This window comes from Eumetopias jubatus, unplaced genomic scaffold, assembly GCF_037043125.1.
Source record: "Eumetopias jubatus isolate StellerSeaLion01/CBP00866 unplaced genomic scaffold, mEumJub1_p1.0 scaffold_16, whole genome shotgun sequence".
Classification (NCBI taxonomy): Eukaryota; Metazoa; Chordata; class Mammalia; order Carnivora; family Otariidae; genus Eumetopias; species Eumetopias jubatus.
The window spans coordinates 50,110,858-50,126,359 of NW_028274822.1; the positions used below are offsets into that span (position 1 = coordinate 50,110,858).

General features: G+C 39.6%; 1 protein-coding gene across 5 annotated transcripts in view; it reads left to right on the forward strand.

Moving 5' to 3' along the window:
• The first annotated feature begins 11,300 nt into the window (after nucleotides 1–11,300).
• Nucleotides 11,301–15,502, forward strand: part of ROCK1 (Rho associated coiled-coil containing protein kinase 1) — a 153,013-nt gene continuing 148,811 nt past the window's right edge. For all 5 annotated transcript variants that reach the window (XM_028092520.2, XM_028092522.2, XM_028092521.2 and 2 more), the window contains exon 1: nucleotides 11,301–11,415. In XM_028092520.2, coding sequence (XP_027948321.1) covers nucleotides 11,323–11,415 — 93 coding nt within the window. In that variant the 5' untranslated portion in view covers nucleotides 11,301–11,322. The remainder of the gene's footprint in view (nucleotides 11,416–15,502) is intronic.

Consider the following 15,502-nt stretch of genomic DNA (forward strand, 5'->3'; position numbering starts at 1 on the left):
ACAGAGACAAAATGTAGAATAGTGGTCACCAGGGGCTGAAGGGAGGAGGGAATGAGAAGTAGGTATTTAATGGATACAGAATTTCAGTTTGAGAAGGTGAAAGTTCTGGAGATGGATGGATGGTTGAACAGTAATGTGAGTATACTTAATGTCACTTTACTGTACACTTAAAATGGTTAAAATGGTAAATTTTATGTTATATATATTTTACTACAATAAAAAATGTCACAAAAATCTACAAAAACTAAAAAGTCAGTCACAAAGAAGTATATACAATATGATTCCATTTCTGTGAAATTCTAAAACATATAACCTAATCTAGTGGTGATAGAACCAATCTACGGTGATAGAAATCAGAATATTAATTAACCTTGGTGAGGGATTTATAGGTAGGGAGAATAAGGAAATATCTGGGAGTGTTGAAACAATTGATTGGGGTAATGTTCATATGAGTATATTTATATGTACAACTCTACTGAGTTGTACACTTAAGGTTTGTGCATTTTAAAGATATGTTATATCTCAAATCCATGTCTATGAAATACAGGCTATCAAAAAAAAAAGAAAGCAGGCTAAATTGAAATGATAACAGATTATGAAAAGAAAACAAGCTAGAAAAGCCTTTAAGGAAACCAAAATTTAGAAATGCAGCAACTCAAATAAAATCCATTCGGGAGGCAGTATATAGCAGACTTCTTGATGTAGAAAATCAAATCAGTGTTTCAGAATACAAACTTGAGAAGCTTTCCCAAAATGTAGGAAAAAAAAAAAGAACAAAGAGAAATAAAGAAAAGTGAGGACAAAGATGAGATCCTAAGTATTACCAATAGATGTTCCTTTAAAAGAAGATGAGGAGATAAACAAATCATGGCCAATAAACTAATATATATGAAAATTTTACTGAGGTGGAAAAAGACCCAAGTCTTTTAAAGAGTTCCCTTTTTTAGGAAAAAAAAAATGACAAGAGATCCACCTCTAGGATTATCCCAGTGAAGTTTTTAAATTTCAGAAATACACAAAGAGGGCGCCTGGGTGGCTCAGTTGGTTGGGCGACTGCCTTTGGCTCAGGTCATGATCCCGGAGTCCTGGGATCGAGTCCCACATCGGGCTCCCAGCTCAGGGGGGAGCCTGCTTCTCCCTCTGACTCTCTCCCCTCTCATGCTGTTTCTCTCTCGCTCGATCTCTAATAAATAAGTAAAATCTTTTATAAAAAAAAAAGAAATACACAAAGAAGCGTGCCTGGGTGGCTCAGCCTGTTAAGCGTCAGCCTACAGCTCAGGTCATGATCCCAATGGAGCCCAAATCAGGCTCCTTGCTCAGCAGGGAGTCTGCTTCTCCCTCTCTCTCTGCCCCTCCCCTGCTTGTGCTCTCGCGTGCGCTCTCTCTCCTCTCACACTCTCAAATAAATAAATACAATCTTAAAAAAAATACACAAAGAATTCTACAAGAGCTAAGCAAGAAAATGTTGCCAATAAAGCAGCAAGACACAGGTTGGTCTTTTAATTTCCTCAGTAGCACTAAGTCTAAAAAAGATAATGGAGCAAATTTAATGAATTTTTAGAGTAAAAATCTGTGGACCTAAAAAAACTATGCCTATAGATGTTTTCATTGATGTGTGAGGACAACAGATGTTCTTAGACATATGTTAGATCTCATCTAAGTATTCTTCATTTTAAAATTATTTAAGGTTTTAGTTTAGACCGTCACTCAAAAATGAGTAAAAATTAAAATGTGAGAAAACAGATTCTCTGCAAGGACTGGAAGCAAATATAGAAATTAAACATACAGAAAGAAATCTATTTGTTAATTGTAATTTAGTTACAAACCTGAAGGTAATATTGTCAAACTTGAAAGAAAAGATTATAGTGTTTTTAAAAAAGAAGGGGGAAAGATAAAGTTGGGCAGAAAATGTACTAAGTTTCTTGTCCAAATAGAAAGTTCTCAAAAGTTACAGTTTTATTCTTAAAATTTATAATCATAAAAATGCATATTCAACATTGTTTATGGTTTTTTTAAAAAAGGTTTTATTTATTTGAGAGAATCAGAGGGAGAGGGAGAAGCAGGCTCTCTCAGGGAGCCCGATGCAAGGTTCCACGTGGGGCTTAATCCCAGGACCCTGGGATCATGACCTGAGCCTAAGGCAGATGCTTAACCGACTGAGCCACCCAGCCGCCCCTCAACATTGTTTATGTTTAAGGATAACTATTAGTAGACTAAAAATAAGAAATCTTTATTCTAAAATCCAAATCATTGCAGAAGCAAAAGGAAAAATAAGCTCAAGTTTATATAGAAAAATATAGAAAGCAAAGACCATGACTAAGTAGGAATTTAAAAAAAAAATAACGAAAACCACAGTACCTATGAGACCTTTTTTTAAAAAAAAATAGTGAATGAAGAAACCATTTAACTGCAAGAAGAATCAAAATAAATAACTGAGGAGGGACTTGTGCATAAAAGTATTCATTACAGCATTGTTTGGAATAGCAAAAGGTTGGAACGAACTTAAATGTCCATTAGTAAGGTACTGTTCAAATAAATTGTTGTGCATGTAAAAAGTGAACTACACTATAGCTGTTAAAAAGAATGAGACAGTTTTATATTTACTGATACAGAACAGTCTCTAAGGTACATTGTCAAGACAGGGAGAAAAAACATGGTTTAGAGAAAAGTCTATGTGACAAATATAAATGATTGTGTACTTAGGGAACGTGAATACAAGAAACTGAACGATTCCTTTTTGGGTTGAGGAGCGAGTGGTTTGTGGACAGAGGTGGGAGGAAGAATTACTTTTCATTATGTATCATATTGTATCTTTTGGATTTATATGTCATATGCATGTATTAACTGCACAAAAAATAATTATGTAAAATTTGCAGAATATGGGTTAGGAACACGAACTACTTCTTGACCTCTGTAAGGACTTAAATTCACTATATGTGTATGATGCCGAAGTTGATATATTTGGCTTACATACAGGGAGAAGTAGAAAGAATCAGCTCAAGGACAAGAAAAAGAATAAAATAGACCCACAAGAAGCAGAGATGAGAACCATTTTGGCCTGGAAAGACTGAGAGAGTATCACTGGTTCCTCAGAGTTTCTCAACTCTTTTGTTCTGTTTTACTTTTTCATATTTTCCAAAATCTTAAAAATAAGTATGTACTATTTTTATAATGAAAAGAAAAACATGATTATTGCTTTTAAAGTCCTAGCCTAAGCCCTAGGGAGTGTATAAAACAGCAGTGACAGGAACACATAAACAAAAACAAATGTATAAATTCAACTAGCAGAGTATTTACAATGTCTGCAAAAGAGGGGGGGCTAAAGTGCATAAAGTGTCAGGGTTATTAAGAAAGAATATATAGAGTGTATATGGGTAATATTTATATGTTGATGAGTAGGTATGAGGAATCAGTGCCTCTTTTCCAGTTACAGAGATTTTAGGGAAGATGTTATATTTCAGGAGGTCTTTGAATGATGGAAGGGAGATCAAAATAGTGCAACGTTGGAAAGCAGACATTTTTCTCTTTTCAGGTATGGAAGTCTTAAAGTTGGGACTGAGATGAGTGATAAAAGTTGTGATGAATAAAAAAGGGAAGTAGATATTGGGCGATGAGCCTGTTGCTGCCAAAAAAGGCAATTCTTCAACGTAAGGGCCCTGAAGAGGAAGATGTAAGAACCTAAAAAGCAGTGGGTCAGAAAGCACACTTAGTCTTGGGACTTAGTGGAGTGGTACTGGGTAGGATGGGGAAATTTGGATGGGAGGCTGTTGCAAAAAATGGGGAAGAGTATGTGACCGTCTGTGTGTATCTGTTATAATCTCCTTGATCTGGGCTTCCCTCTCTAACTGTGGTCATGCACCCACCATCTCAGGGGTTCCACAAACATAACAGTCCCCATCCTTGGAAAAAATTGTACTATCAGTGGTTTGCATGCTTGGGCTTGTGAGTGTGGCATCAGTAGGGTCCCCAAGATGGCAATGACATAGAGCAGGAAAGTAAATTCTTTACACAAATCTGTTTCTTTCTATTTTCTCCATTCTGTTTCTAGGGTCAATGCAAGTATTTTTGCAGTTGAATGGAATAGCAGCTTCTAAGAAATAAAAAACAGATGTTGGAGGAGGGCATTCAGGGTGAGTCAGGAGAAGCCCTCAAGGCACTCTGTGCTCACGGCTTGCCCTACACTTTTCCTTGATTTAATCTTGATAGACGCTGAAATTCCCAACTATGCCTAGGCAGCACCAAGGCTGTAGTGGATCTAAAAATGACAAACTACACTGACTCCCAAGCCTGATTGTCCTGTAGAAAGAAAAGAATAGCTTGGCTGATCTCATAAAGAGTCCTCTCAAGTAAAGGAACATATTCTTCCTGATTCACTTCTCAGATCTAGAAAAAAAAAGTACATATATACTATTTTGGGGTAAATATTAATCATATAAAACCAAGCTCTTAAAACTGAACCTAAATTTTTATAACTGTCTGTTCATTAAAGTTGTTTAGGATCAAGTGAAGTTGTTGTACATTAAAAAAATTTTAAGAAATGTTAGCTAAAGTTTCTTTTTTTTTCTTTTTTTTAGACTAAAGTAGGTTTAATCATCCTTTAAATTAAGAAATAAACAATCCCAGAATAAAAGATTATTCCTTTGTATCCTCAGAGACTATGAAACTTGCAGTAAAGCTTAGAACATAATATAGTTATTCTGCAAAGGGTCCAAGGGGTTAAATTTTTATTTTAGTTTCCATGGAAAAGCAAAAACATCAGTTTTTTTCCATAAATCAGAAAACAAAAAGAAAGTACTTTATTTGTTGTCTTAATTTGGTTGGAATCCATACAGAAAAACCACTTCATGGGGTGCCTGGGTGGCTCAGTCAGCTAAGCATCCAACTCTTGATTTCAGCCCTGGTAGAGATCTCAGGATTGTGAGATCAAGCCCTGGTTGGACTCTGTGCTCAGCGTGAAGTCTACTGGAGATTCTCTCTCCCCGTGCCCCTCTGCTCCGCCTCACCCCCCGGAATGCATTCTTTCTCTCTCAAATAATAAATAAATCTTCAAAAAGAAAAAACACTTCAAAGGTGCCATTTAATTGAAACTATAATATAATTATATATATTATATATAAACAAAATATAACTATAATAAAAAGACTAGCTATTCAAAAACACCTTTCAACAGTCTCTTTTAAAAAACAGTAAATAATACTGATGGGTAAATATTGACAGAACATGTGATAGCAAATGCTAAAACCAGTGATAGAAGTTACACCCTAGGTTTGCAACTAAGGTTTAATCTTTGCACTATCTTTACTCTCTGTGTTCCTGGCTACCCTGTTTTCTGGGGGTTGGGGTAAGAGTCACTGCCTGCTGCTCATTTGGCTGGTGGTGGATGTCAGGTGACTTTTTCTGAAAGGAAACGAGATGGACACATGACACTCCCCTGGCATGCAGGATGTCTCATCTTCTTCAGGTATCTTCATCCAGATACTCACTGGTAAGAACTGTAATCTTTGCTTTCCTTGGTAACTGTAAATGTCTGATGACGATGGGGGTTAAAAAACATCCTTTGAATAGCTAAGATGGCTGTAGCTCACTTTCAGTGGTTTTGTGGACTACTATTTTCTTCTCTTTCCTACCCCACCTTCAGGAAGGTTCTTCCCTCCTTCTGCCTCCTGCTCGCTTTTTCTAGCTAAAGTTTCTATAGGAACTTAGCCACATCACATTCTTAACACATTTATGGTATGCATTTTTGAAATTACATGTACTTTATGGTACTGAATTACAATTGATATGCAATTTACAGTGTGTACCTGAATTTTTAGAATATTTTTAGACAGAAGAGATATGATTATGCACTAAATTGAGAAAATATAAAAGTACAGGTAAAAATGTGTTTTTTTAAATTTAATTTTATTTTTTAAAAAGATTTTACTTATTTACTTGAGAGAAAGAGCAAGTGAGGGAGAGAGTATGGGGGGTTGGCACAGAGGGAAAGGGAGAAGCAGAATCCCCGCTGAGCAGGGAGCTTGATGTGGGGCTCAATCCCAGGACCCTGGGATCATGACCTGAGCTGAAGGCAGATGCTTAACTGAGTGAGCCATCCAGGTGCCCTAAAAATGTGTTTATATGGGAGTATAACTTCATAATACTTTTTTTTTAAAGATTTTATTTATTTATTTGAGAGAGAGAGAATGAGAGATAGAGAGCACGAGAGGGAAGAGGGTCAGAGGGAGGAGCAGACTCCCTGCTGAGCAGGGAGCCCGATGTGGGACTCGATCCCGGGACTCGATCCTGGGACTCCGGGATCATGACCTGAGCCGAAGGCAGTCGCTTAACCAACTGAGCCACCCAGGCATCCCTTCATAATACTTTTTAAAATCTGGAAGCATTCCTTAATTTATTTAAAAAGCTTTTACATTTCTTTTGAATAAAGGTTTTGTTGAAGACAGTAAACATGAATTAATTTGTCATTCTTTTACAACACTCCATTATGGACAGCTTCTTTATATAGTGGGTAATACCAGAAAGCCTAAAAGGTACTCCCAAGGGGCGCCTGGGTGGCTCAGTTGTTAAGTGTCTGCTTCGGCTCTGGTCATGATCCAGGGTCCTGGGATCGAGCCCCGCATTGGGCTCCCTGCTCCGTGAGAAGCCGGCTTCTCCCTCTCCCACTCCTCCTGCTTGTGTTCCCTCTCTCGCTGTGTCTCTCTCTGTCAAATAAATAAATAAAATCTTAAAAAAAAAAAAATAAAGGTACTTCCAATATATATCTATATACATATTTATAAATGATTCTTTTCCTGAAATCCAGCTGTTTGGGTTATTTATTGCTGAGAAACTACCCCAAAACTTAGTGGCTCAGAGTAGCGATCACTTTGTTATTTCTTCATGATTCTACTGTGTGGGCAGTGCTTGGAGGGATTAGCTTGTTTCTGTTCCATGTGGCATCATCTGGGCATTTCAGATGGCTAGGGTCTGCTGGAATGGCTTGACTTGGGTCATAAGTCTGGAGTCTCTGTTCTCAGGATTCCTCTGTTGTCCTCCATGTGATCTCTTCCTGCGGTTAGTAAGCGTGGGTTTCCTCACACCATGGTGACCTCAGTTTAGTTGGATATCCCAGAGCACTAAACTGTTGGTTGCCAGGCAAACTGTCAAAGTTGGGCCCGATACTGGAATAGCGCCATTTTTGCTACATTCTATTGGTTAGAACAGCTCACAGGGCCCCAGCCTAGATTCAGTGTAGGAGGGAACTCCAGGAGGCCATGCATACTGGGAGACGTGGTTCACTGGGGGCCATCTTTGGAAGCTAGCTACCACATCAATGTTTATGAAAGAAATTCCATAAACATTAAACTGAGTCTATTTCCTACCAAATAACCAAATGCTTAGGAATGCTGAACTTAATTGTCTTTCACTATTCATAAGTCTACACCCAAATCTTTCTTATTTTTCCATGATCTTTCCCAAATATGCCTCAAATTCTTTCAGCACTGCAGTCTCTTCATTGGGTCCTAGCATGAGTCTCATCTAAATTAAATGTTTCCAGATGTTTGAATACCCCAAACCAGAAAAATTAAGATATAACTAACTTAATCTATGTATTTGCATAGAGTTGCTAACTCTAAGTTTTAAATTTCCAAGTAAGAACATTAAAAACTATTCCATTTACTATTACTCTTGCTTCTAAAATGAAAGTATATTTAATTTTTTAAAAAAGTAGTAAAGACAATTTCAGACTGAAAGAACAGTCTTAAATTAGAACTGCTTACTTTATGAAAACATGTAATAATATATCTTTATTCCCATTTTGATGCAGGTCAGGAAAACTCCACTAAGGAGTACCACTGGTTCTTGGACCCAGTGTTTGGAAACCTCTAGTAAAGCCACTGTTTCTGAACATTGTCAAGGTTCTTTTTATTCTGAACCTTGCTAAAATCATTTCACATCTTTCCCTAGGAACTATAATCATACTGATCACATCGCAAATTTTATAATTCCTTCTTTTACATAGAATCATTTAAATCTGTGCTAATGTAAATAATACAGTTGTGATATACTTATTGTACTAGGATTGGATAGCGTTAGCATACTCAGCTGTTAAGAATGGGGACTCTGGAGTCTGACTGTTCCAATCTGGATCTGTCATGACCTTGAACAAGTAACATATCTTTCTGCACCTCAGTTTCCCCATCTATGATGTAGGTATAATCATAGCAGAATTCTTTTGAAGCTTTAATTGGATTCTATGTATAAAATGCATACAATAATGCCTAGCATATGGTAAATGCTCAGTATGTATAATTAATATTATATTCTTATTTATACAAATCAGTATTTTGCAATTGCACTTAGAATTTTAATATATACTTTAAGTGTGATCCCAAATATCCACAATGCTGTTGAAGAGATTAGCCATAACTAGACAATAGAATTTAAAAGTTACAAAGGAACTTTAATGTCATATGATTCCACCTTATGACAGGTGAGGACTTCTTCATTTTAAAAAAAATTGATATAGAGTCCATCTATCTTATGGTAAAAGACAACTAGTTGGGGGTTACAATCATCAGATCAACCTTATAAAAAATTAAAATATATAGGCCTCACATATATTTCCAGTAGCTTTGCCAGACTGGTTTTCAATTCCACTTATATTTATCAGTGCCACTCATGTATTGTCTTAGCTACCTGCACTTTTTCATATGTGTCCAATGGAAAGCAACATAATGCTCACAGTTCTCTGAGAAACAACAAAATTCTGAAGAATACCTAAAAATGGTAATAAAAAAGGACAAGCAGAGTTTAGGAAATTTACTTTAGGGCAACTGCCAGATTTATTTTAAGCCCTATGCTTAAAAATAAATTTAATTCACATGACCAGCTTAAAATACTGGAGCCAAGAAAAGTCACTGCAAAAGCATTTAATAAAATACCTGAATTTTGTCTAGTTGTCATCTTTGTTATGATTTTTGTGAAGACTTACTTCCTATCCTGATTTATACAGTGGTTTTTGTATCTAAATATTTCTTGTATATAATAAAGTGAAAATAGAAGAGACATTTTTCAAACAATATAACATTTTCCTAACCTCTGACTCACACCATGTAGTAGACGCAGCGCAATGTTTTTTACATTGGAAGACAATTGGTTCATCCGTAGCATTTTCCAGTGTGGGGAAACACATCCACGTTTTCTATTTCTAGCAATCTTTATTTTTTTATTTTTTTTAAGATTTTATTTATTTATTTGAGAGAGAGAAAGAGAGAGAGTGCATGATAAGGGGTAAGGTCAGAGGGAGAAGCAGACTCCCTGCCAAGCCGGGAGCCCGATGTGGGACTTGATCCTGGGACTCCAGGATCATGACCTGAGCCGAAGGCAGTCGCTTAACAAACTGAGCCACCCAGGCGCCCCTCTAGCAATCTTTAATTTGACCTATGAGCAAAACTGAAGATGGATTAGAAATAAAGGTAGATTTCCCGCTGACAGCAGTGAAGAACATTATCAGCAGATTGAGTAACAAGACTTTCACCCTCTCACACCACAGTCAATGAAGCAATTGGCTTAAGAGGAAATGCCCATAAGTTTCATATTCTACATTGGTTCTGTTAAAATCACAATTTTAAGTTTCAGAGCTTTCTGAAATCGAAACGGGCAGGATCACACATCAAGAAGAGAACTACAATTGGAGTGATAATGGTGTGGAAGAACTAGTATGAGTAACTTAAAAATATTGGTTTTTTATGAGTTTTTTTTTTAAACAAATTGAACTTGATTTCTATGGACTATATCTTCCGGAATCAATATTTTAGTGCTCCCCTGACACACACGCTCGGCTTAGGAGAGTTGAGTACTGCATTGCTTCGTAATTTTCCCATGGAATCGCAGACGGTTTAAACATTGTGGCGTTCCCGGAGGGCCGACGATGAAGTACTACTGAAAACTAAACTCCTCTGGTGCTAAAATGCTGCTGCCTGCTGGCAAAAAGGCATCTTGCCTAGAAAAGAACCTATTTGCAAAATAACAATAACAAGCACCCTTTCTGGTCAGAAGGCTCCGGACGATTGCAGTCCAGAGGAAGCAGAGTTGAGGCAGCTACTTAGGAAGCGACCAGAGACAGAAAAAGCTCCGCGCCCCTATTCGCCGCCCCCTCACCAAACCCGCCCCGACCTCCGCTCCAGCTCCAGAGATCTGCTTGGCTCCTCACAGCCAGCAGGGGCGAGGGCGGTGCCGCCTGCCGCACCCCGTCGCCTCCTCCCAGCTACCAGCCCTTCCCGTCCGCCGGCGAGGCCCCGTGCGCGCCCCGCCTTCCGCCCCGCCCGGCCCGGCCCGGCCCGACCCGGCCCAGCCCAGCCCTGCGGAGGCGCCGGCGTGCGCGCGCGCGCGCGCGCGCGTGGCGCGGGACCGATTCTCCTTCCGAGCGGCCGCGCCCCGCATGCGCAGTCCGTCCCGGCGGTCTCCGTTTGTTTGAACAGGAAGGCGGACATATTAGTCCCTCACGGCCCCCCTCGCCCCACCCCCCAGGCATTCGCCGCCGCGACTCGCCCTCTCCCGAGCAGGGGACGCAGCCCCTCCCAGAAGCTCCCCCATCAGCAGCCGCCGGGACCCGACTCTCGTCCTCCTCACCGCCCGCTCTCCAGCCTTTTCTAAGTCTTCATCGGGCACCGACCTCGCCCTGCCCCGCCGGACAGCGCGGCAGCACCCCAGTAGCGACGGGACAAAATGGGAGAGTGAGGCTATCCCGCGGGGACCAGCTCTTGGCAGAGTCGGATCGGTGCGTCGGGCCGCGCCAAGGAAGCCGGGGATGCGGGGCTAGACCGCCTACAGTGCCTCTGAGCGGAACGGGTCGGGCCCGTGGCCCAAGCGGCGGCGGCAGCTGGCACAGCTCCGCACCCGCCCTTCGCTTTCGCCTTTCCTCTTCTCCCTCCCCTGCTGCCCGGAGCAGTCTCCACCCTGCTTCTCTTTTTCTCCCACCTCCTCCCCATCTCGGGACGGGGAACCCTCCATGGCGAAGGCGGCTGGGGCCCGCTAGGCTGAAGCACCTCGCCGGAGCAACGAGGCTGGTGGCGACAGCGCTGTCGGCTGTCGTGAGGGGCTGCCGGGTGGGATGCGACTTTGGGCGTCGGAGCGGCTGTGGGTCGCCGTTGCCCCCGGCCGGGGGTCTGGAAAGTGGAGATCCCCTCAGTGAGGGGGAGGAGGGGGAACCGGGCGCACCTGGTGACCCTGAGGTTCCGGCTTCTCCGCCCCGCGGCCGCGAACCCACCGCCGGAGGAAGTTGGTTGAAATTGCTTTCCGCTGCTGGTGCTGGTACGAGGGTATTGTCACAGTAGCAGCAACATGTCGACTGGGGACAGTTTTGAGACTCGGTTTGAAAAAATCGACAACCTGCTGCGGGATCCGAAATCGGAAGTGAATTCAGATTGTTTGCTGGTGAGTAGCGCTGTTGTCTTTTGCTTGTCTGGGGTTCTATGTGTATTTGCTTTCCTCTTGCTTTCAGTCTAGTTATTTGCAAAAGAAAGTTTCAGGTGTACATAATCTTGGAAAACACCAAAATCTGCTCTTTCTCCTGAAGGGTTTTTGGAGCACTACTAAAATCTCATGCCGTGGCCTTATTTATCTTTGGATTGGCCCTGTACTAACCACTCTCTGAACTTTTAGCTCTGGCTCAGTTCATCATTATACAAAAGATACTTAGAAACCTCTATTGCCGGCATCACATAAAAAGTTATCACGTCAGTTATTTCTGCATGTATAGTTTGTTGAATGACGATCGTAGTAATATTAATCTTTTTGATCGGTTTGACAGTAATACTGGAAAGACTACTTTCCTTAGAGCGATTTAGCTCCTGAGGGTTTAGTTTTTAGACTTGGAAGTGACAATGGAGAATCGATATTGAGAAAGTGATTTTTGAGCCAAAATGTCATAGGTGATTGAGTGTAGGGGAACTTGTTGCTGGACTGTTAAGTGTAAAGACCTAAGATAACTGATAGGTCATCACATTATTAACTCTTTTACAGTATTGTTGATTACAGAAGTAGCACACAGATACTTTATCATAACTGCCGTTTTTGGTGCTGGTGTGCTTACTATTGTCACTTTTTAAAACATTCTGAAGAAGTTTTATGAAATGAAAGGCCAAATTCTTAAAGATCTTTCATTGGTTACAGTTATCTGTAAATAATTAGTTTTTAAGTTTTGTCTGTTTTCCCTGATACTAATAGTTGCAAACTCTATAAACAAGTTTCTCCTTTTACTTTACTGAACAACTAAAAGTTATATAAATATAATTCTATTTTAGTCCAAACAAAACTGTATAATCTCTAAAGTTACAGGGAGTATGTATATGAATAGTTATTTACAGCCTCCTCAGAGAATTAATGTTAGATGTATACAATATTTGGGATTAAGTGAACAAAATAATGCCATTAAGAGAGGTAATATTTAAAAATCTCATGTTGAATCAGGAAAATCATGTAGATCATTTAAAATTAACATGCATTTTACTCTAAATATCTGTGTGTATATTTTTATTTTTTTTTTAAGATTTTATTTATTTGAGAGAGAGAGCACATGAGAAGGGGGAGGGAGAGGCAGACCCCCCGCCGAGCAGGGAGCCGGATGCGGGACTGGATCCCGGGACTCCAGGATCATGACCTGAGCAGAAGGCAGTCGCTTAACCAACTGAGCCACCCAGGCGCCCCATCTGTGTATATTTTTAAATGTGTACTGTTTTACCAGAAAATTTCTCCCCAAAGCTTTCAGAATTACTTTAGCATCCTTGACTGTGAAAGGAGAGTCTTGTGGGTTGTGTTATTTGAAATGTCTCACCAAATTATGGATGCTCTTCATATTGAGAAACAGCAAGGATGGTGGATGCTTAATACAATTTATTTATTTATTTATTTTTTTATTTTAAGATTTTATTTATTTATTTGAGAGAGAGAGAGAATGAGAGATAGAGAGCATGAGAGGGAAGAGGGTCAGAGGGAGAAGCAGACTCCCCGCTGAGCAGGGAGCCCGATGCGGGACTCGATCCCGGGACTCCAGGATCATGACCTGAGCCGAAGGCAGTCGCTTAACCAACTGAGCCACCCAGGCGCCCGCTTAATACAATTTAAAACATTTTATTGAATGAGAGAATGGGAAAGAATTTGAACACATCTTTCTACTAAGAATTTGTTACTTTTGATTCTGTTTTGATTTTTGATCTCCTAGTTCCATGAAGCAGTGATGTAGGGAGGGTTTAGTAGCTTTTTTTTTTTTTTTTTTTTTAAGTTGTATAGCCTCTTGCCTTAGTTTCATTGGTGGGAACTTCACAGATTTGTTGAAATGTGGAAGATAACAAAGAAATATAAGGCATGGAGACTCTTTACTTGAAAGTCTGATCTATTTAGGGAAACAACACCTAATCTCACATTTATACACAGAAACAAAGCAGAACACTTTACAGACTGAAAAAAAATGTGTGATAGATTTCAAATAATTGGTGTAGGTGATACATGCTCTTGGTTATTGAAATGAAGAGTGTGTTAAGAGGGCCAGAGTATGCTTATGATGCGTGGATAGGATTTAGATAGAGGGCATTCAGAGGAGTAGAGGATAACATGAATAGAGGATGTGATTGTCTGTGACATGTTTGGGGAACAGGATAAAGTTGGAAACATAGATTGGGGCTAGAATGTGGAGGATTTGATTGCTGGGCTATAGAGTTTAGATTTTCTTCAGTATGTTGTGGCTATTAAATATCTGTAAACAAGACTGTGCCGGATGAATGAAGATGAATCTGGTAGTTGTATGCAGGGTGGAGTGTGTAAGAAGAGATTGGGGATTTAACAAATTAATAGTGCAGAAATTATTGAAGCCCCAAATTGGGGCATTATAATGGGAAAGGAAGAATTGATGGCACTTGATTGGCAGGGTTGGGGAGAAGGGGGAACCAAAGTGAGAGAAAATAGATGATGCTAAAAAATTTGAGGCTAGGTTATAGGGAGACTGTTGAAAACAAGCAAAGTCAGGTTTGGAAATCTCTTGGGAAGAATAGGCAACAGATAAGTTCGATTTCAGGTTGTGTTTCAAAGGATAGTGGTGGGACAACCACAAAGAAATGACCTGTAGACTATTGGAGGTAGGAAACTGAGCTCATAATTAAAGATGACAATTTGGAAATCATTTGCACAGACATGCAAGTTGAAACTGATAAAACGATAAAGGGTAAAAGATGAAAGTTGAACAAAGAGGAAGAGTCAAGAAAGTCGGCAATCAGGGCCTTTTCAGAGTTAGGACAGTCAGGTATCTTGGAGCCTAAGACTTGGGAAAGAACATTTCGAAAAATAGTCAAGATTTCTCCCCCCTTATATGTAGTCTTATAGTCTTGACCCTCTTTTGTATTTGGTTTCGTAATTGTTTATTGATAGCTGTTCAAATTTTATTACCATATTAATCTGAACTTGATAAAGATTGAATTTTTTCTTTGGAGACAAATCCTTTTTTCAGTTTTGTAGTGTCTAGCCTGATTTTTCTTTGCATGGTATTTTATGTTCATCGTTAAGTATTCATTCATTCTCCCATTCAGAATGACCTATCAGGTAACTTTTTTTTCAGTGAGTCTGTTCTTACTCTTTCCTATCTGGACTTTGGACATCTCTTGTAGGGATGATACCTCTTTTAAGTTGGTTGCCTTTCTTTATTATTTTGGCCATTGTTGATTTATTTAATTGATACTTATTGAATATCTATTAATGTGCCATGTGCAACCCTCACCTTCTGGGGGTGTGTGTGTGTGTGTGTGTGTGATATCAAGAAATAAAGTTTGTTTGTTCTGCATTTACTTGAGTAGATCTCTTCAGAAATGAAAGTTCCCAAAACTTTTGGTTTCAGAAGAGTCTGCTGGCAGATTTCTCTCTTTTTTAAAGATTTTATTTATTTGTTTGAGAGAGAGAAGGAGAACTTGTGAGCAGCGGGAGGGGCAAACGGAGGGAGGTAGAGAGAGAATCTCAAGTGGGTTCCTTGCTGAGCGTGGAACCCAAGGTAGGGCTCGATCTCATGACCCTGAGATCATGACCCTACTGGCAGATCTTTTCTAAACAATCCAACCCACAAAACAGCCTTTTGTGTTGAGCTCCTAATGAGGAGTTTTAGTAGTTATAAAATAATGTAGCTGGAAGAAGCCCTGGTAAGTGGCTATCCAACCTTTTCTCATATAATTTGTTTTAAGAACTAGATAAGTCTATTTTTCATATTGCAAATATAAATGCTAAAATAGTCTGCAGATAATATTATGGTAACTATTCACTTATTTTCTAGATCATCCAAATCACTCAACCTTGGTTTTCTGTAAGTCACGTTCTTTCCAGTGTCTTAATGGTTCCCTTACTGTCTATGTTATAGTTTATAGTGATTATCATGAGCTGTTTTCCTTTTCCCTACCTTTATTTTAAGATTAAAATTATTTTATCTGGGGCTTATTAACAATTTCTCAGTAGTTTTGAGTACCTCTGAAAACAATAAGCTCTAGAG